This window comes from Castor canadensis, chromosome 1, assembly GCF_047511655.1.
Source record: "Castor canadensis chromosome 1, mCasCan1.hap1v2, whole genome shotgun sequence".
NCBI lineage: Eukaryota > Metazoa > Chordata > Mammalia > Rodentia > Castoridae > Castor > Castor canadensis.
This window is the reverse complement of record NC_133386.1, coordinates 168,943,295-168,965,368: the sequence shown is the minus strand read 5'-3', so window position 1 is coordinate 168,965,368 and position 22,074 is coordinate 168,943,295. Positions and strand designations below refer to the sequence as shown.

Below are 22,074 nucleotides of genomic sequence, written 5' to 3'. Positions count from 1 at the left end.
ACTTTTGATACCATAGAAAAAGCAAAAAGCTCTCTGCTTGAATTTTTTACTTTGTATTACTGTGGAGTATCAAGGACACAGAATCATAATGTGACATTTTTGTCCTCATCTTTGATGTCTGTAGCACAAAATTATTACTCTTGGAGGAAGAAGGAGTCTCCTATTTGGAAAACAATGAGGGTTACTATTTAACAATTAGGAGGAGAAAAGAATCTTCCCTAAATAGCCGAACTGCTCCAGATCCTCTAAAAGAATGGAAAAAGATGGCAGGGACATAATACTTCAGAAACTGAATTTTAAACAATGAATCAAATTCTCATAAAATAATTAATCATGTTTTACTCAAGTGATAATAGATATAAATGTCAACTGACCAGGAACAATGAATATGTAAGCCCCTGGGACATTACTATCCAATGTCATCAAGATGTTATCAGGTTGGCACCTCCCCTCTATGTGAAGGGTGTATTTAAAATACTCAGTTGGTATGGCTTTAATTAGTCATCCTGATACGTATATGTACTGAATTTCTAACACATGTCTATACAGGTAAGAGGAAGCGATTATAATATGGACTTAAAAAATGCACTTAAATTTGAATTCAAATTATTTGACAGGGTTTTAATATATTGAATAACACTTTTCTCATTAAAAAAAGTGATATAGCATATGCTAAAGATTTAGAAGGAAGTCAATTTATTGGCAGGGAAGGTTGAGTGAGGATATAGAAAATCTTTAAGACGGGAAAGATTAATGTGAAAGCTTTTTAAAATTCTATGTTGGTATGGGTGAGCATTCCATGTAAAGGGTATAAATCCTTAATGATAAGAAACATTATCATTACAGGCCTGAGCACTACGCCTGTAATCTTAGCTACTCAGGAATCAGAGATGAGGAAAATTGTGGTTTGAAGCCATTCTGGGTAAAAAAGACCCTATCTCGAAAAACCCTTCACAAAAATAGGGCTGGTGTAGTGGCTCAAGGTGAAGGCCCTGAGTTCAAGCCCTAGTACAGCCACAAAAAAAAAAAAAAGGAAACAGTTTGGCAATTGGAAAAAGTTTAAACAGTTTGGTTAGGGCTGGAAGAATTGATTACTAATGCTCTTCTGCCTTAAGAACAGACAACCCAGATCCATATATAGACCTAATTAAAGAGGTGGTCAGATATTTAGCATCATTCCCACATATTACTAGTTTTTACTTATTCAACAAATATTTAGTTGGGTACCAGTGGCTCACACCTGTAATCCTGGCTATTCAGGAGGACTACGGTTTGAAGCTAGCCAGCACAAATAGTTTGTGAGACCCTATCTCAAAAAAACCCTTCACAAAAAAGGGGCTGGTGAAGTGGCTTAAGTGGTAGAGTGCCTGCCTATTATCTGTGAAGCCCTGACTTCAAACCCCAGTACTGCCTCACACACACAAAAAAAACTGAATGACTATTATAAATTATGTGGTAGGCGCTGTAGTTGCACTCATGAACAACAGCAACAAAAAAGTTTCTGCTACTAGGTAATAGGTAATTATAATTTGAAAGTGCTATGATAGAGGTAAGTTGCAAGGTATCTGGGAACACAGAAGTAGGCTACCTACCATAGTCTTGAAGAAATTAGAAGGGACATTTTAGAGGGGACATCAAAGATACAGACTAAATTTAGAAGAAGACTGATCTAGCAGAAGTATTTTGTGGAAAAGGGAGAGTATTTCTGGCATTTACAAAAGACCTGGAAGTGATAAAAGAATCAGTCCTTGTAAGGACTGCAGGTCAAACAATGAACTTCAAGTTCAAGGCAAGAGGTGAGGCTACAGAGGCGGCCAGAGGCTAGATCGTAAGGACACATATTTTAATAAAAAGAACTGGACCAGATTAAAATTTCACCTATAAATATTTACTAAACATAAACATTTTAATATCATTTATAAAATTATGTCTTGAAATTTTATTCATAATATATTTCTTTGAAACCAGTTTTTGATAAGGTTATTTTTTCCTAACCAAGAAAAATTCTCACAATGACCCAGGACATACATTATATTCAAATAACAAATTGTTCCATCCTAAGTTAGGATATTAAAGATATGACAGATTTCTTACACTGCTCTGTACAGGGATCTTATAACACACACACACACACACACACACACACACACACACACACACACACAGACAGTACCAAAGGAAATTAAGGAAATTATTCCTTCTTGATGTATAGACCAAACAAGTGACTTATGGGTTGCCAGTCATTTTATTAGAAAGAGTCTGAAAAACACAATTTTCCCTTACGTGATGGTGTTGATACATTTTTTCAGGATAGTTTCATCTAACTTCCTAAAAGGCATGACTATTTTACTTTCTTGTCACATTTTTTTATAGGTTTTGTGGTGTACTACGCCCAGGCAGTTAATTATATTAAAGAGCACTGAAAAAAAGTTACATTAAAACTCAAAAGTGTAATTATATAATTGTCACATAAAATATCATTACAATTTGTTTATTTTCTAACTTTTATATAAACCAATTCTACTTTCTAAATGAAGCAATTATATTTTTGGATTATAACTATTTCATAACTACCATTTAAAAAATTTATAATATTTACTACAAAGCAATGTAATATCAATCACTCTGATTAGAAAATAGATGCTTAAGGAAAAATGGAAATAATCTTAATTCAAAAAATGATACAGATTCATCTTACAATAATAAGTACATTTAATGATCATATAATTAGATGGGAGGAGTAACTGGGTTTAAGATGAATGGATCATAGATTTTACTGCCTAAGTTAAAATTAAGGCTGCTTAACATGAATCAGTGTATAAGTTAGGCTTTTTCCATTTAATTGCTTTTGAGATACACACACACACACACAGTTTATCAGTTAACTTTCATAGTACTCCTTCTTTATAAATACGTCACTGATTATACTATGTAATTTACTGGTGGAAGTTATATAATTAAACATTAAAAAGTAGAAAAACAGTTTATTTTGATAATTTTCTTCAGGATATTTGTTTTATGTGATGTTCTGAAATCTCATACAGCTCACTGGTACCTATTAAAATAAAAGTAATTGTGATGGTTAAATTTAATTGTCAACTTGACTGGGTTGAGAAATGGCTAGATTAGAAAAGCAGACCTCTGAGGATGTCTGTGATGGCCATTCCAGAGATCATGAGGGCTATGACTTAATGGATGGATTGATTCATTGATGCATTCATAATATGATGGCATTATTGGAGGTGGTGGAAGGTAGGAGGTGGGGCTAGTTAAATAGTTCATGGAGGGTGTGTCCTTGGGAGTTATAACCTGCCCTAACCTCTCCCTGTATTCATTCTCTCTGCCTCCTGTCTGACCATGATGTAAGCAGATCCACTGTACCTTCCCAGTCATGATGGTCTGAACCCTCTGAAACAGTGAGCCAAATGAATCTTTCATCCATTTTGTTTTTCTTGGGCAGTTGACCACAGTGATACAAAATCCTGACTAATACAGTAATATAGAACATAAAAGTTAAAGATTAAGCTTATTTGTTAAAAATAATTTATATATCATCCAACAATATGTTTCACTCACTGTACTTACTAAATAATTATCTCTGTAATACCAGGGAATTAATTTACATAAATTTCCAAATACAGTTGAAGATTACTTGACATTAGATGCTTTAGAAAAATTTGCATAAAATAATTCATATGATACTATCATGTAATAAGAGTATATAGAATATTGTCTTTCTAAAAGATATCTTTCTTCAGGAATAAGAAACTTAAAAGTAAAGGACAATTAGGAATAAATTTAAGTGCTTGCTCTGATGAACTAATAGAACTCTATGGGTCAAACTTTTCAGGCCATAAAACGAGAGAATTAAATTCTTCTGAGAAACATTTTCACAATATAAAAATACTGATATAGTCAAGCAATGGCAAATTCTGGTAGTCAAATACTAATAGACAATCTTTGATATTTGATAATCATGGTATATAAATAGAAGAAAGTTTATAAAGCATACATGTTTTTTGAAATGACTAGTTTTATAAGTAGTACTTATAATGACTAAAAGTATTTACCAAATATTTTTGTGTAAAAAGTTTCATATTATAGAAGTAACAGTATTAAAAAAAATCAGGAAAATGAGAGAGAGGGAGAGAGAGAGAGAGACATCAAGAAGAGGTAAATGTCAAGTATAATTTCAGTCATAGGGTGGTTTGGTTGAAACAGATTAGTGGTATATAACCATGATAGTTTATCCTTGCACCAAACAGCCGCTTGGGAAATCTTGAACTTAAATAACAGAGATTCAATCATTATTAGTGTCAAAAAGGTATACAGAAATAAAATTTGGTTGGCAGCAAGAAAAGATAAATCAAGGTGAAAAAGTGAACAATTTCATATTCAAAACTCAAATTGAAAGGCACACTTTAGTTTGGAAATACTTTATATACCAGAGAATTAATACATTATTAATTATTACTGATTAATATTTAAACTATTTCTATAAAGTATTCTTAGAGAAGCAATATAAATTACATGTATTTTCTTACTTCAAAAAATCTTTATTTTCAAGGTAAGGCAGAGTAGTGGTTCCTTTTTATATATAGAAATAAGGCAGCAAAAATTTAATTTTTTTCATGTCCTCCCTTACTTGGATATTCCAAGAAATAAGTCTTTTTAAAAGAGAAAACTTAGTTTTGTGTAAATATTTGAACATTTAAATGATATGAAGTTTGATGACTTTCTTGGGAAGAAAAAAAGATACAATAAAAGCATGAATTTAAAATGTAGACGGACTTAACCTAAGTAACCTTCCAAATAGTCTATAAATACTGGAAATATATATTTGTAAATTGTAAAAAACATTATTCTATTAGCAAACACAAAGTTTGGTATCGTTAAATCAGACCACATCCCAACCAAATACCCACAAAAAAGAATGTCCTCAAGTGTCAATGCCTGAAGTGATACGCTCTGACAAATCTAACAGCTCTTTCTGTGTCATTCCTAATGCACTTGTCACTCAGTATTATCCATCCTCATTAATGACAATGGGAAAGTTTATCTTGGGAACACGTTTTAAATCATCTACTCTTTACAATGGGACCATGAAATCTCTTACAAAACATGAGGCGGGAACTACTCTGACAACAAAACCCCTTCCTGGCAGCTTTATTCTTAATTCCTGTTCATGGAGTAATCTGTTTATTATAAAATCATACAGAACAATATATTAAACAGAGTTTGAAACAAGAATAGCTAGTGTGATTTTCAAGCTTACAAGTATTTTTACAACATTTTTATCAGGCTGAAAACACTACGTTGAGTCCTTTTTGTGTGGTTTCATGCAATCTTCTGCTCTATTCTACATTATAAATACCTTTGAAAAGGGGTTTTGTTTCACCTAATTTTAAAATCATTTTCAAATGTCAAGAATACTAGTCCTTACAAATTTAAAATATAATAATTTGCATTAACTTAAATAAAAGCAATTTTATTTAAGTAAAATATCTTTATATTGAAATTTCCTAACTAAAAGGCCCAAATATTCCAACTTGAGTTTACTATGGTGTAAAAATAACCTCACCAGCTCCAACACTACAACATTATACTTCCATTTTAAGTTTCAATATGATCTTGTTTCCTTGTCTAATAAATTTCTACAATTACAAAATGAAAATAAGAGTTCTTGATCCACACTGCCTGTGGAAAATTACTACTTTAATTCAGCTATCAATTCTAGACACTGCAAAGTATGGCTTTGTATACTTCTGCTGATAAAATCAACACTTCTTAGAAACATGTCCTTATGCCTCTTAAAATTCTGACATCAGAAGTTTAAAGCTACATTTTGTTTCACTTATTGTTTAATAAAGTAATCTTAAAGAGTGTAATAAGAATGTTGATTTTTATCACCTGAAGCATTCATCTGTGTGTTCAAACTTGTTATTAAGAAAACACTCAATTTTAATGTTTACATTGTATGAATCTACAATTCATAAAGCATTTTAAATTCAGAATTCAAAACTATTACATTTATATTTCTAATTATTGCTTTACTTTTTAAAAAGAGAAAAAGTTTCCTTTAAAGAATGTTGTTAAATTTATATGGGTTTTATGCTTAAGATTCTAAGTAAAATGCACAACAAGCACTATAAAATGGTTAATTTATAGTGTTTGCTGAAAGAAATATAAATCTAAGGACAACTAAGAAGATACACACACAAATTTTAATTGTTCCTCATATATTTGGTACTTACGAATCTAGTAACAGTATAATATGCAAAATAGCAATTTTTGTGTGGCTTCAGAAAGCAAAGCAGCATTCATGGCTGGGAGGCTGCTTGAGCATCAGCAAGAATCTGGTAGAGACTGAAATGGGATGCCTTTAAGAAAGTCAGTTCCACATGAATACGGGGAGGCTGGATCAGAAAATATGTGCACACAGTAAGAAGCAGCATTTAAAGCACTCTAGGTTCCCTTCCAATTTTAACCTTTTATGAAATTTAGTATTTTCTAAAAGAGACATAAATGCAGCCTGAGAAAAATCTAGGTATTTTCTCAAAGAGACTTTATTAATTCTATAAGTGCAAATGATTGTGTGTTCACTACTTTTCAAATAAGGCTTAATTTTAAGATAATAAATCTTATTCCCCAAATGACAATTCTATCCGTGAATTTTCCTTAAAGCACATAGCCTTCTGAAGTAGGGGTTCTTGTTTTAAGAAATTTTCTCTGTAAATAACCAGAGTAAGTATTTTTGGCCTTGGAAGACATAAGACTTCAGCTTTGTAGTGTAAAAGCAGCTATAGGACAGAATATAGATCTCATTGCATTCCAATAAAATATTTTTTAAATAGTGGGGCTAGGAATGGCCCATGGGCCAGTATGCTAACTTCATGCTCTAATAGATCAGGGACACAGTTGGTTTTTATATGTTCTTTTAAAAACTTAATTTCACAAGAACAAAAGCCTAAGAATCCTTCAAACAAGTGGTCCCACCTATGATAGTATCTGGATCAGAATGGTTTCCTAAGAGGAAATTCTTAAAAAGGCAACCTAAAGAAGTAGATTGGAATCTGTCAGCTTCATGTGCACTAATATCAATGGAAAGTTTCTTCAAAAAGGATAGACCTAGGTTTCATATTATGGAAGTGATATGAGTTACATTACTGTTAAGGCATATTTAAATTAAAATGGCAAGAATAACTAAAATGTTTTATTTTAGGGGCTGGAGGTGTGGCTCAAATGGTAGACTGTTGCCTAGCAAACACAAGGTCCTGGATTTCAAACCCCAGTAATCACCAAAAAACTAAGGAAAGTGTATTCAAATTCAGTTTTGTATAATTATCTTATCATACTTATCACAGAACACAATGATTATTAATAGGCAACTACTTGGTCCAAAGGGTACTTTAAATGAGGTACAGGTACTTTAAATGAGGGAGTTAGGATTGATTTTTGACTGCCCTGGACTTTTATAAATCTAACAGTTTACATATGGAACCAGACTGGAAATTCCTTACTGACATTTATGAATTTGGAAAATTTATTATTAAATCTTTTAAGATGGAGTATTCAAAATAATTTCCAATGGCAACAAAATGTCAATAAAATAGTGATTCAGACAGCATATAAATTACATACTGTTACCTAATAATTGTTTCCTCATTGGTATTTTTGAGGAGTACAGTTTTAATTCATTTCAACTACAATGAATTCATTATACTACCTGATACTTGCTGAAGGTTGTTTTACCTTGTATTAAGCATCTATGGAAAATTGTATTAGTGCCATCAGACTATGGCATAGTTTGAAGTGGTGAGTTTTTTTGATCCCACCCTCTATTATGTTTTGAGCACTGTCAAGAGGACATTCATTCATCCACTTACTCAAAATCTGTTAGGCACCTACATAATCAGGCATTGAACTAGGAAAAAGGGGTAAGATGATGAACAAAACAGACCTAAATTTATACGACATCTGTCCCTAAAAGAACCACATTTTCCCAAACCTTTGCTACTTTATAAAAGAGGCTTAAGAAATCATTATGTTTTCACTGTACTAAAGTATCACATCAAAAATAAAAACATTACAGTAGCTAGAAATTTAATGTTGTTTATGATAGTACACAATGATCCCTTTCTGCATCACCCTCAATTAAGCCTGTGTAATGTTGTATGTCTGAATGTCCAAATACAGTGAGAAGAATCTATAATGTGCTGTGTATAAACTTACTTTATTAGTATATTTTTACAATTTTTTTTCCTGTGGTGCTAGGGATCCAATCCAGGGCTTCATGCATTCTAGGCAAGCATCCTACCACTGAACTAAATCTCCAGTCCCTACAGTTTCATTTTTGAAACTAAAAAATGACTTTCACCTCATAAATAGAATCTAAGTGTATCAAAATTATTACAAAGATGAAAATATTTTATTTTCATCTTTAGCTTTATGGTTATTCTAAAGTCTTAATGATTTGAAAACTCAGGTGACTGAGTTCATTCAGTACAGAACATTACTAATACTTTACCTGAATCACCATTTTTTTCCTCTTAAGCGTACTGCAAAGATTATGAGAGATAATTAAAGTAAACCATTATCTACTTTAATTCTTTTTCATGCCTATCTCTGACAAGCTTTGAACTGCAATACAGAAAAAAATGGGTTATATAAATCCGAACCATTTTGAAATCTGATAGTTTAATGGCAAAGGACGATTGGATGCCATCACTGGATTATGTCTTGTTACACTTGGGCATGATGTATATATTTAAAGAGACAAATAAATATGCATATACTACATATGTATAATCAGTTTCCCTTAAAAGGTATATTTTATATTTAAGTAATTTTCTATAATTATTTATGTCAAGAATATGACACTAATGGATTTGGTTTTGCTGAACATTTTACCAATTTGTTTGTAGAAGTATTAATAAACTAGTATTGTATTAATGTTTTCCTTTTTTTACTGAATATAAGCTGACTCATTTACTATGGACTTTGCAGGGCAATCCATTTCATGCTATAGCACTGAACCTTCACAAAGAACTTGTAAATGAGTAGCCCATTACAATATGTACAAGTGACCTTTAATTGCACCAAGAGGCTTTTTGTTGCAAGCTTTTTCAGTGCTACACCATAGCTACAGTATAAGTCAGCAAAATATTTCTTAGGTTATTGAGCAGAAATAGCAACAAAAACCCCATACGCAAATGAAAAATTTGAGGCATTTAAAGCTACACTATAATAATGCCTTTTAAAACAACTATTGATCAGAAAGATGAGTTTTCTGTTTTCAATGACATAATATTTAGAACATTCATAAACAACTCATTAATTAGTCTTAAAAAACAATCAACTATAACGTAGCTTGTAATAACCTTTGAAAACAAAGATTATTACAATTTATGCTAGCTTCATTTCATAAAAGGAAAATTTAATTTCAGTAAAAGACTCTTCTTTTTTTACTAAAGGACTGTACACATTGAGGTTTTGTTACTTGGAAAAACTCAGTGAAGAATCCTATACCTAAAAAACAATATACCCAAATAATTTTCAAGTACTATTTGTATTGAGCAATGATATTTAAACAATTTTTCAGTAAGTTATAGGGCCAGATATTTCAACTGATTTAGTCAGAAATTTATGAACAGCATAGTATATTTTTAACAGTCTTACAAAAATTGAAATCAAATACACAATTTCATTAAATCTTCATATTGATTATCTTATTTCTGGAATGCTCATGCCAAAATGACTTAGTTTGATTCTCTATAACAATGGTGGGTTGACTTGACAGCACCTAACAAAACAATTCAGTGAACTTCACTATACCAGATACAAAGGACCTGAACTGGCTTCTCTCCAAAATGTCCACTGTGGCATGGAGTTATGACAGTAATAACTGCCAAATTTTAATTTCTAATAAAATAAGAGAACTGCTTTACTAGTTCTGGGACTAAAGGCAATCCCATCACACCCTACTTTCTGTGGTCTCCAATCCTACTCTTAAAATTTTTAAATTTATATTTAATGAAATGTTTTATTAATGAGGAACATACTTTCTTTGTATTACTAAACTACAGGAAACTTTTAAAATAATATCAATCAATAAAAGAAAATATTTGCACCATAAGATTTATTGCTTAATTTTGTTTAAAGATAGTACTCAGAGAACTAAGAAAACATTTGCAAAGAGAAGAGTAGGTTTTCATAAAGAATGAAACAAACCTTTGTTAGAACCAATTATGTCAAAAGGGGAGGTAAATATTAGGAATTTGAGAAACTGAATTTACTAGACTTTTAGTCAACTCATAAGTTAAAAGTATCTTAATCATCTCACAAGATAATCTTTGGTGCTCCAAAAACAAGACATATCAAATAGTTTAGAAAAACACAAATATAAAATAAAACCATGTTAACTAATTATGAGCAAATAAATATTTGCAAAGGTACCTGGACATAGAACTTAAGTGAATATAATTATATATAATGTACATTATAATTAAATTTGGCATATTTTTGAATTGTATCAATATACTTCACTAAAATAAGGAAACCACATTTCTCTGTTTAGAATACTTCATCTGACTTATGTAGATTTTGGAAATCTTATAAAAACAACGTTTTAGGAAATGGCTTTTTTTTTTGCAAATTAACTTTTCCATAATAAGATACATATCAGATATGAGAAAAATAAAAAGAAAATAATATTATCACTCCAATATAATCATATATGAATATATTTACATACATATAAAATAGCATTTTGTTACACATAGCAAAAGCTATTATTAACCTAACCTAAATTTCATTAAAACAGTAAAAAATGCTTGCTATGGACAGAATTTTTAACTTGAATGTTAAAAGAATATGTATTCTTTTAAATTCAGAATATATATATATAGTCACTTGTCTCTACATATTATACATACATATTTTTGAGATTAAAAAAATCCTTTTCTTTTTGTTTGAATTTAGGGCCTTGGGCTTGTTAGGCAAGTATTCTACTGTTTGAGCCACATCCCCAGTTTGAAAATACATTTCTGTTGGAGAATCCTTTAGCATAGGAACTTTTTGGCTTATATTCTGAAGCTGTACACTGGTTGAATATTTCACGGAACATACACTATGTCTATATACATTGTCTGTACTTCTTGGGATATGGCGGTTAGCAGTTAAGGCACAGGCTTAAGAATAAAGCAGAGGTGGGTTTTAAGTGGTCACTTCTACCAGTTATTGGCTTTTTGACTTCGGGTAAGTTGCTTAATGTTTCCAAACTGTGAGTTTCCTCTTTTATAAAATGTAGATAATAATGGTATACATAGTAGTTGCAGTGTCTATTACATAATACTATAAAGGACTTGCATTTGCTGTGTTTTTAAATTAAGAAAAATTAGCAGAGCACCTGAACACGTTAACTTTTCAATGTAATTCTGCACATGCAGTCATGTATGACCTTGGAAAGGTTGTTTCTTTACACTAAAATAGGTGTAACAGTGTATATGAAAGGGCTCCTTTGAGGATCAAGTAAGAAATAAATATGGCAATGTATATAAAGGCACATGTTACAGTGGCTAGAAAAAATGAGATATCAGATAATTTGTGGAGTTGATATTTCAGTGTTTAGGTTGAAGAAATAAGAAAATGAACTGATAAACAATTATAGTAATGTATAAATGCTACACTGATAATTAAATTAGGATATGTGATAGCAAACAACTTTATGAATACTTAACATGGGCCAGTCAATCTTCTCTAAGGAGGGGAATGAGATGGTTACCCTACAATCAAATGACATGAAAAGGTCTTGAAATGATGTGGAGAGATGAGGATTTTGGACAGTTGCTATGCAAAGATGCTGAGGCAATAACTAAACTTGGAATATTTGGGATACAAAAGTATCCCCAAAGCTCTTTATACCACAAAGCTTAAGGCTACTGTATATATAATTAGCCTACATTGGTATTTGTGGTACGTTGGAGGATACACTGGCAAAGCATGCCAGTTTAAGTTTCTTCTAGAAACTTAAAAATACACTTAGGTGAGGAAATGGGACAGCTGTGATTTGCCATCATTTCGTTTTCTTGTTCTATCTTCCTTTGACACATAAATGACACATTGTGGGAGGAAGTGTTTCAGAGAGTATTGTGCCAACTGGGGAAATTCTGCTGTAGTAGTTCTACAAAGGCTTTTAAGAAAATTCATAAAGTACTACAATATAATCTTCCTGGAGGCAAATCATAGAATATGTCTGTAAAATTTAGGAAGAAGAGAAAACTGTCTTTTCCATTTGTAGACAATTCTGAGAACATGCTGATCTCAAAAGTTCAGATCAATACTTTACAGATCCTCTAGTATCTTTATGAGAAACTCATGTACTAAAAGACTTTTAGTAAGATTCTAAATATTTGACTTTTGCTTTGTGCAATCATCTTCTTATTTAAATATATTATGGTTTCCTTAAAGTTCCTGAGTAAAATGTAGTTACGAATAATTCTAAGAAATAGTACAATGTGAAACATTAGACCCTAAGTTCAATTTATAAAATGAAGATTTTATATAAAACTTATCTTTAGTCACAGTACCAGAGGACATTTAGAAATTTCAGAAAAAAATAGGATTCATTTGATGTTAACTACTTCTAAGTTTAATAACCTAGGTATTGGTGACTATACAGAAAATTGAAGGTATATGTAACAGGCAAACAAGAATTGACTCTTGCCAAATGAAGCAATGATGCTCTGCCGGCCAAACTCACAGGAAGCATGAGAAATGAACACAAAAGCAAATAGGCCTTATGCTGCCTGAGGGAAAGTCAGCAAGATGGCAGTTTCAATCATTCAGAATAATACTAAATTAGCCTCAGGCTTTTCTCAAAATGGAAACATGTCACTATTACTGCAATATTTCAACAAATCAGAATGCAGAGAGAAGAACACTTATGTAATCACAGCCTAGAAAGGGCACTTTACTCAACATTTAAGTAGAAAACAATTATAAAGAAACTTCAGAAAAATTGTCAGTGAACATAAATGACTCAGGGAAAAAATGTAGTTTTTTTCTTTTCTTTCAATGCACTTAATAGATTTTTAAAATGCTTACCACTTAGAAACAATTTCCTTTTACAGTCGTTTTAAGGTACTATTAATGCAAAGACAAACTTAGATGAAGTAGTAAGTGAAAAGTTTATTATTCAGGCTGCCAGAAAGAAACACTCATTATTCCCCAATACAGTCCATTAATCTGGAAGATTTGATGAAAAGGAATAAGCTTTCACAACATTTACACAGGCAGTAAAAAAAATACTTCAAATATTTTGGGAAACTCCCTAATCAGTATACTTGTAGCATGTGTCTAGTCATGCAGCCATCTTTGGTCAATCATCAAAAAATCAAAGGCAAATTGGCATGATTCAACTCTAACTTTAACACCGCATGATTGTGTCGTGTAAGCTTGTTTTGTGTGAGAGCTGCTGTGGTTTTAGCAGAGAGATTAACAACCGGACCTAAGCTGGCCTCCAAACTTGCCCTGCTGATGCCTCAAGCTCTTTGAAGTCTGATCATCATACCTGGCAAAACAACAGTGGGAACCAGGATGGTGTCAGATCTAATCAAATTGTTCGCTGCAGCATAGCAAACTATGGGGTTTGCTAATTGGCCCAATTCCGGATTATACCTTTTGCTACAGATTCACGACAATAATTTAGTTAAATGATTTTTTTTTCCTTCTTATCTCTTCTAATTAAGATTCCAAAGTGGGAAGAAGTAGGATTAGGCAGAGTCTCAAAACTGTGTTTTCCTTAAGGTGGTAAGCAATTTTGATAAGGTCTCTATGGTATGTGAAACGTATATAGTGAGAATTAAACCAACTTCTGGAGACTGTGAAATCTATAGGACACCACTGTATATCACTTGGAAATTAAAATATAAATATGAGTATGGCAATATAAATATTTTAAAATGTGAATGTATGGAAAACTACATTTCATTGTTAAGGAATGTTAATTTGTGTTTACTTTTGACAAATGACTTCACTCATAAATAGATGTCTGTTCAATTTTTGGGGGGCTAATTGTAAAATACCTAGGAATAAAAACTAACTTAAATAGTGACTGATACTTGTGGAAGGCATCATTATCAGAGAAGATATATTAGACTACATGGCCTATGATGCTAAAACTTAGTAAGGCTTTCAATCCAGACATCTGTGTTTTCATTTTTTTATTTTAGTGACGTCATTATAAGTTATCAAGAAAGTTAACCCTCTATCTCCTTATCTCTAGGTATACTAAACATATATTCATCCTTTTTCTCATTAAAAAAAACTGAAAGGCTGTAGAAGATAAATGCAGAGAAGGAAGGAAAACTAGAACTAAAGATAACATGCAACAACCTAAATAGTAAGCATTACCAGAGTACTTTGTAAGAAGTTTATGCTTTTCTAAAATGTAAAAATTCCAAATAATTCTATAGAATAGTATCTAGTTATATTACAGTATCATTACAAAGCTAATTCATACCAATGGCACCTATGATTCTGATATGAATACTTAAGAATGAATCTATTAAGTACCTATTATTTTTGGAAATAAAAACTGGTTGGCCAATTATTTTGTGAGAAAAAAGTTCTTGGTGACTGAAGAGTTACTGAGATCTGTATTTGGAATTAGGTGCAAAGTATTCTAAGACAACCTTAAATAAGCTTGTTTTACTTTTGATATTACGTGTTCTCAATATTCATTTAGTTTGAAAGATACAGATACACTATTTATGATAATCATAACTTTTGGACCCTTACAGCCTGCATACCTTTTGTAACATTCAAATACTTACTTGAACTTAGAAACACCAAATCTTAGAGCTGAAAAACTGACACAAAGTAGGAATCCTCTTTGTAATAACCTCATAGATGTTGCAACTGATAATACATTATTGTTTGTTAGAAAATTACATTAGTACAATGTGAATACAAAACCAAGATAGCAAAACAATATAAAATTCAAGTACAAATGCTGCTTCTATGTCATCAAATTAAATGTAATGACATTTAAAATCCTACCAAATTTACTTATTTCTCTATTATAATTTCATCAGAAGTCTAATGTAAAGAAAAAACTACTACTACTAATCCCTAGATTACAGAAAGAAAGAATCATAGGAACTGAACTGATACAAGTGTAAGCAGTTGTTTCAGCTCAGAAGTAAGCTATATGGCCTGAGTTATAATCTTAGATATAACAAAGAAGGTAGTGGATATGGGTCACTTGACTAGTGAAGCTTATATGATATTTATAGTTACATTATTTGGACTACTTAAGAATCCAGTTATAATTTCTCTATTTTACATAAACTTCAAAAAAGAAATTATAACTGCTGCTTATACAGAATGCATGCCAGGATTTCAGGGTTATTAGTATATATATATATATATAGTTTTGCTATGGTTTATGTAGAGGGGTTAACTTATACAGCTTTATAGTTGTAGATTTTACTTATAATTTACTATAGTAAATGTTTCCACTTGAATTGGACAATATTAATATATACTTCAAGAAGGAAAAAATATTCTTTTTCTTTCTCCAAGTCACTCAAGCATAGATAATACTAAAGTTGCTCTACATGTTAGAAGCCCTTGGATAAGTTGTTAGCAAAAATAATTAATCAGTTTTTATAAATAAAAAGCACAGAGACTAAATCAATTTTTAAGATAGGAATAAAGGTGCCTGCATGTTTCTTTTGCTCCTTGTCTCCAACCATGTCCCCCTTTTGAGATCATGCGACTGAGTAAATTCCAACATATAATAAATCTGCTTGCATGGAATGAGAAAATCTCTTTCCAATATAGAGAAAACAATATACGAAATGAATCATATTATATAAGGTTAAACTGAGCATATACATACATACTTATTCAAGTAAATAATCAAGAGGAAAATTATTTTACAGTAGCTTTTCTTCACAGCTTATATTTTTCAGCTTTAAAAAATACCTGATCATTAGCTCAGGTTGGTATATTATAGTATCACATCTTATGAACTAATATAGTATATATTTTATTTTTTAAAAATCTCAGGTCATTAAAATACATTTATTTGTTGTGCATACTAACACTGGCATTTGATACATGATTTTTCTCCCAATAAAGGAATCTGAGTTAATTACTTTCAGGTAATTACTACTCTTGTTTCTAGTTTCTATAAAATCTCAGCAAAGACTTGCTATCAGTTTGGTTATGCATTTTATAATAAACAATGCTACATTGAAAGCATTTAATTTTAGGTGAACCACATGGTTTTATTCTATTCTAATTACACCTACGTGCATTTCTGTTAGGTCTATTTAATTTCTTGGTGTATATTTTTCTAATAATCAAATTTAACATTGTAGCATAAGCAAATGAGTTATTTAGAATGGTTTTCACTGGCATTTCTATTTCAAAACTTCCATATTCTTACTGATTAGATGAAAAGCCAAGAAGCCCAAGGATTGGAGTGATTACACTGAACATCAGCTTCTTAAAAGACAATGTTTTTGTTTTCAAATACTGTTTCTGAACCACAGGATGACTACTTATAATGGCTCTCTTAGTTCAGCTCAGTAGGAAAAGAAAGAAAATGCAATAGAAACCTATGTGGTTAATAAAAGATCTCTCAACGCTTCTATGGTAAAGTGTAGTCTCTATTAGAACTAAAGTTATTCAAATAAGAGGTCCCACTTCACATCAGGTAAGTACTTTATTTCTCTCCCTTCTAACTCCCAATGAAAGGAAAAGATAGAGGTCATAAGCATGATTCACACTACTGTAGTATTTTCTTCTTTGGGTATAATTTCTTTTTTAACTGGGTAATCCCCTTTCTTAATTTGTATGGGAACAGAAGTGACACCTTACACTCAGCTGTTAGAATACTGATTTTGGAAAAAGGTGTACCATATGGGGAAACAAAACCTTACATCTTTCATTTAAAAGACAAAGTCAACTTAAAAACTATATAATGCAATGTGCCATAAGCTGTTGAATCCTATTGAGAGCATGGTGATAGAGAAAGAGTAAGTAACAGGGGGAGGGTTGTTTATCTGATGAAAGCACAATATATATAGACCTGAAGTGCCAAGGTGAACCCCTCTTGGACTATTAATATGCGCTTGAAAAAATGAAGGACAAGAAGGTAAAACAGGTCTTATTCAAGGGTGGGTACACGGTGGGAGGGGGAAGGGCACAAAGAAAGGGTGAATGAGGGTGAATATGGTGGATGTATTTTTTGTATTCGTATGTGAAAATCGAAGAATGAAACCTGTTGAAATTGTTCTAAGAAGGAGGGAATAGAAAGGAGGGAGAACAATGGAGGGGATAAGTCTAACTAAAATATATTATAAGCACATACATAAATAACACAATGTATCCCCTGTACAACTATTACATGCTACTTAAAAAATAGTAAGCATGCACTCCTCGTGACAATAAACTATAATTTTATCTTTCTAAATGTTTTAAGCATTTTTATGGCAAATTACTCAGTATTCTATCAGAAAAGCTGAAACAAAAACAAAGTATTGGGTTCCATTTCAATGGTTTATTTTGGGAACTAAAGCAAATTAGCTGAAGAATCAGAATTTCTACTCTCTTGTCCTTTTGGCTTTAAGTGGCTTTTACAGGGAGTATCCTCAGATGAGAAACTTCTAACACTCCTGCAGAGATGACCTGCTTGAAGAACGGGCTGCCTGATTAACTATTAACTGCTCTCAATAGGATTAGATAATTAAGGACATTGATGACCATTAATTAGGAGGAGGGCACATTAATTTGTCACTGGATAGGGCCCTTACAATGATTTATAGGTTAGTGCTACTTACAAATGTGAAGGGAAAGAGAAAAAGAGAGAGAGCCATTAAGTTACCTTATCAAGTGGCCAGCTTAAAGAGGGCAGAGGGTCAACAAAAGGCCAAAGTGGTCACTTAAGGGTGAAGTCCCAAACACCAAAGCAGTGCCAAACCACATTGACCATCATTTGGTGATGAAGTTAAAAATATGCTAATTTATTGGTGGCAATTCTCTCTTTTTATGGTTTCAAGCAGTTAAGACAAGTGGCCTGCTTAAGAGCTTTTCATTTGAGAAGAGATTAAGCAAAATGGTTTGTCAAGGCTGCTTGGCTGTTTTATGTCTTTGTTAAAAAAATTGCACTAACTAAACTGATAACTATCACATCACCCAAAAGCCATCTCTCTCTGAACATTTACTTCATTAATAAATACATCAACTCTAATTGCTTAATAGTTATATGTTCATTTGCTTTTTAGCAAGATTAAGTTGAAATAAATCTTTTGTACTCTTTTTTTTGTCACATTGCTTGTCTAAAGGTTACAAAAAAAGGTAAATGTTGTAGAGGATTTAGTTAAAGCCACTGGGGTAAATTATACTCTTACTTTTTAATTTCACTTTAGTGAAAGGTACTTTCACCAATAGTAAAGAAAAATACAATTAGAATGTAGGTAAGAATCCTCTTTTCTTAGACATGCACAATTGTGGATAGCATTTACATTCCATAACCAAGTAAGCATGGCTCATTAACATTTAATTAAATATGCTTTTGAAAGCTTTGGAAATATGCATATCATATTTATCCTGTAAGTTGGAGGTTACTTTTAATAGACATTTGAAACAAAATCATTTTTGCTATATTATTAATATACTCTACCAATATACTATTAAATATCAATATACAATTAAAATGAAAGACAGAGTAAAAAAATTATTGTGTTATATCAAATATACTTAAGATTTAGCATGAAACATGATCTAGGAATGTCATTAACATGAAAAAAAAAGAGGTGCAGGGGGCAGAGATACCATTTACCTCAAGACCAAAAGCTAAAACATAAAAGTCCTCTTACCTCAATGGTGAATAGCTTCCTCTTTAATTTAAAAGCTAAGTCTTTGACATCTGATTCATCACAAATCAAGTTATTAAGCCGAGGAATCTGCAGTATATGAATCAAACCTTGTGAAAAGGAAATTAAAAGAAAAAAATTAAAACGCTGCCATCAGATGCATAAATTAAAGAGTCTTACAGCAGAATCCTGTAAATTTACACACAAGCATCCTCCCCTTTTAAAACTGGAGCTTACTACCAGGAGCAATGAAGCAAATGGTGTGATTATACTCAAGTAATCAAGCAGAATAAGATAAACAGAAATCCTTGTGCGAGGAAAACTAATTGCACTTTGGTACAGAAGTACAGATGTAAAGAGGGATCTTAATACTTGTCAAAACTACAGCCGGTTTGTGTGCGATTTTCTCTTGTATTTACAGTAAGCAAATATGGCTATCACCTTGCATGCTGCCCATAGCACCACTGAGTGATCTTTATTTTATTAAATGCACCAGTAAGCAGCCAGCAAAACAAGGCTTATGGGTTACTAATAACAAGTGAAGCACTAACAAAGTATTTCATTTTTGTATCTTATTCATGACTTGAGCAAACCATTGAAGAAAACTACATTTCAGATCACACTTTAGGATCAAACTAACCCCTGTGCCATCCCAGGACACTCATTTCTATGGTGTGTTAGACCTTTATGTAGTGGGCATAAGCTTTGTAGCAGTGCTAGGTAAACTGTGAGCTTTGGCCTCTTGTCAGTAGAAACATTTACTAATTTTTTCTGACAACGGCACTGGATGGCTTTTGTGTGGCTTAATGTAGTTTCTGACTAAACTAGGGGTCATTTCCCATAGATGAAGACATGGGAGGTTCTTCAGTGCACCTTTCTGCCTGACTCAGCTCATATTAAAAAATCAACATCCCAAGGACACTGGTCCCTGAATAGGGGGCAGGGAGGAAAATTCCAGATTTGAACAGCAGATAAATAAAATTTACAGAACTGCCTCTCTAGTATAAGGTTTTGTATGTATATTTGAATGCTTAGTAATGTATTAGTTTTAGCTTAAAAGTATAAACTTCCAGGAAGTTAACTTTAGAAACAATCCCTTCAAAAATATCTTACTGAATTTTTTTAAACATAAAAAATGTAAGATGCTATTAAGAAAATAGCTTTTAGCTACAAATTAAAAATACATATATCTACTTGGTAAAAAAAATTAGAAATAAGCACAGTATACTAATATTTGTACATTTCTCATTTTAACCTTACATGTGCTTACTTAACTAATTATTAAACCAGGAGGCCTTACAGAATGAATTAATCATTTCATCATCAGGCCTTTCTTATTAACAGAGGTTATCATCCACCAGAACTCTATAGGGAATAATTTATCAATTCAGAGGTTTCAGGACAAAGAATAACCATGTTTTAATCAAAAAATATTTTCAAAGAATATAAAATATAATTTTACTAAATTCATAATCTAATAATACTTATAAATCATAATATATAATTTATTATGGTAACACCTAAATAGGATTGTTTTAAAAGAAAACAGAAATAACAATGAATTAAAAAATAGTCAAATCTTCATCTTTCAACCATAGTGAAATAATATATTAAATGAATCACATCTAGGGTTAACTTGAGCATATATATGCACTTATTCAAGTAAATAATCAAGAGAGAAATTATCTTACAGTAGCTCCTTCACAGCTTATATCTTTCAGCTTTAAAAAAATACTTGATTGTTAGCTCAGGCTATTTTATTATTATTTAAGTGCATTTTTTTTGTGTGTGTGTGATCAAACTGAGGGTCTTGTGCATGCTAAGCAAGTGCTCTACCTCTGAGCTGCAGCCTCATCAATTTTATTATTGTTTTTAAAGGCTATATGCTGACCCCTCAAAGCACTGGCCAATTACGTAAAATATTTTATAATCTTTAATTTTTTTTTTGTAGACTCTAGAATGTAAACCAACAACATAATGGCCACAGTCTGACAAAATCACAGTACTAGACTTCAAATATGCTAATGAATCTTTAGACTAAAAGTTTCTATAGAAGTACAGTAGTTACATAATAACAGCAATAACATATATACACACAGGTAAAATTCTGTCCTTTACTACATTTTATCCTGAGTTTAAACACATGAACTACTTAACGTTTACTATTCAAATACTTTTGTGGTTCTTTCTGTGTAAGAATTTTTTTTTAATTCCCCAGTTAACCAAGTGATTAAAATATTTTTAAAGCTTAAAAAAAAATAGTAACTGGGTATACCACTCAGTGATTGATGTGCACTTAGCATGCACAAGGCACTGGGTTCAATTCCCAGTGTGTGTTACTGGGGATCAAACCCAGGGCTTTGTGCATGCTAGACCAGGGTTTGACTACTCCACTACGTCTCCAGCCTGGTGTGCATCTTAATATCTCATAGCTAGCTTTGTGAAGTATAAACTACTAGTGGTTTATACAAGATCCTGGTAAGGTGTTACCTACTGAGTATCCCTTATCTGAAATGCTTAGGATCAGAAGTATTTCAGATTATGGAGCATGTAAGATTTTGAGTTTTCAGATTAGGGATTCTCCACGTATATTATTCAAATTAATGTAACATTTACTTCAAATGTGGCTAATAAGTATGACTGATTTCATGAAAATTTTGTCAGACAACAAAATGTATATTTAAGCTATGCCTTAGACCTTGGGTTTGACTCCTTTCGAATAGTTATATAGTCTACAGTCTTAATGTAGTCTGATGATAAGATGGCATGAAATATTAGCCAGGAGTGGAAAATATTTAATAGGTATATTATAAAATAAAATTCATATTACTTGATAGTAGATATTCTGACTAGATAGGAGGATTATTCCAGGTATGCTAGAACCAGCCAGGACATGCTCTTCTCATTGTAAAGGTGATGATACTTACCATGATAATCCTTATATAATGGATTGGTTTCTCTTTCAGAACCAATAAAAGATTCCAGAGCAACTACTGTATCTGACAAATTTGTAACACGAGCAATAACTGTTTTACTCTGCAAAACACAGAAATGAAACACGTCATGTCTAAAAATGTTAACATTTACACAGTACCACTATGCCATTTTGACGACAAATAATAGGGGAGACAATCAACATAAAGAAGTAACTTAAATATTAAAACTACTACTGGCTGAAAACTGGGTG

General features: G+C 31.8%; 1 protein-coding gene and 1 long non-coding RNA gene across 10 annotated transcripts in view; one reads left to right on the top strand and one right to left on the bottom strand.

The window, feature by feature from the left end:
* Elp4 (elongator acetyltransferase complex subunit 4) overlaps positions 1–22,074 on the bottom strand; it is a 234,602-nt gene that overhangs the window by 96,000 nt on the left and 116,528 nt on the right. For all 9 annotated transcript variants that reach the window (XM_074043579.1, XM_074043616.1, XM_074043588.1 and 6 more), the window contains exons 8-9: positions 21,815–21,923; positions 18,891–18,997 (exon numbers count right to left, since the gene is read on the bottom strand). In XM_074043579.1, coding sequence (XP_073899680.1) covers positions 18,891–18,997; positions 21,815–21,923 — 216 coding nt within the window. The remainder of the gene's footprint in view (positions 1–18,890; positions 18,998–21,814; positions 21,924–22,074) is intronic.
* Positions 1–22,074, top strand: part of LOC141411495 (uncharacterized) — a 108,815-nt gene that overhangs the window by 83,102 nt on the left and 3,639 nt on the right. The gene's annotated exons all lie outside the window — the stretch shown is intronic.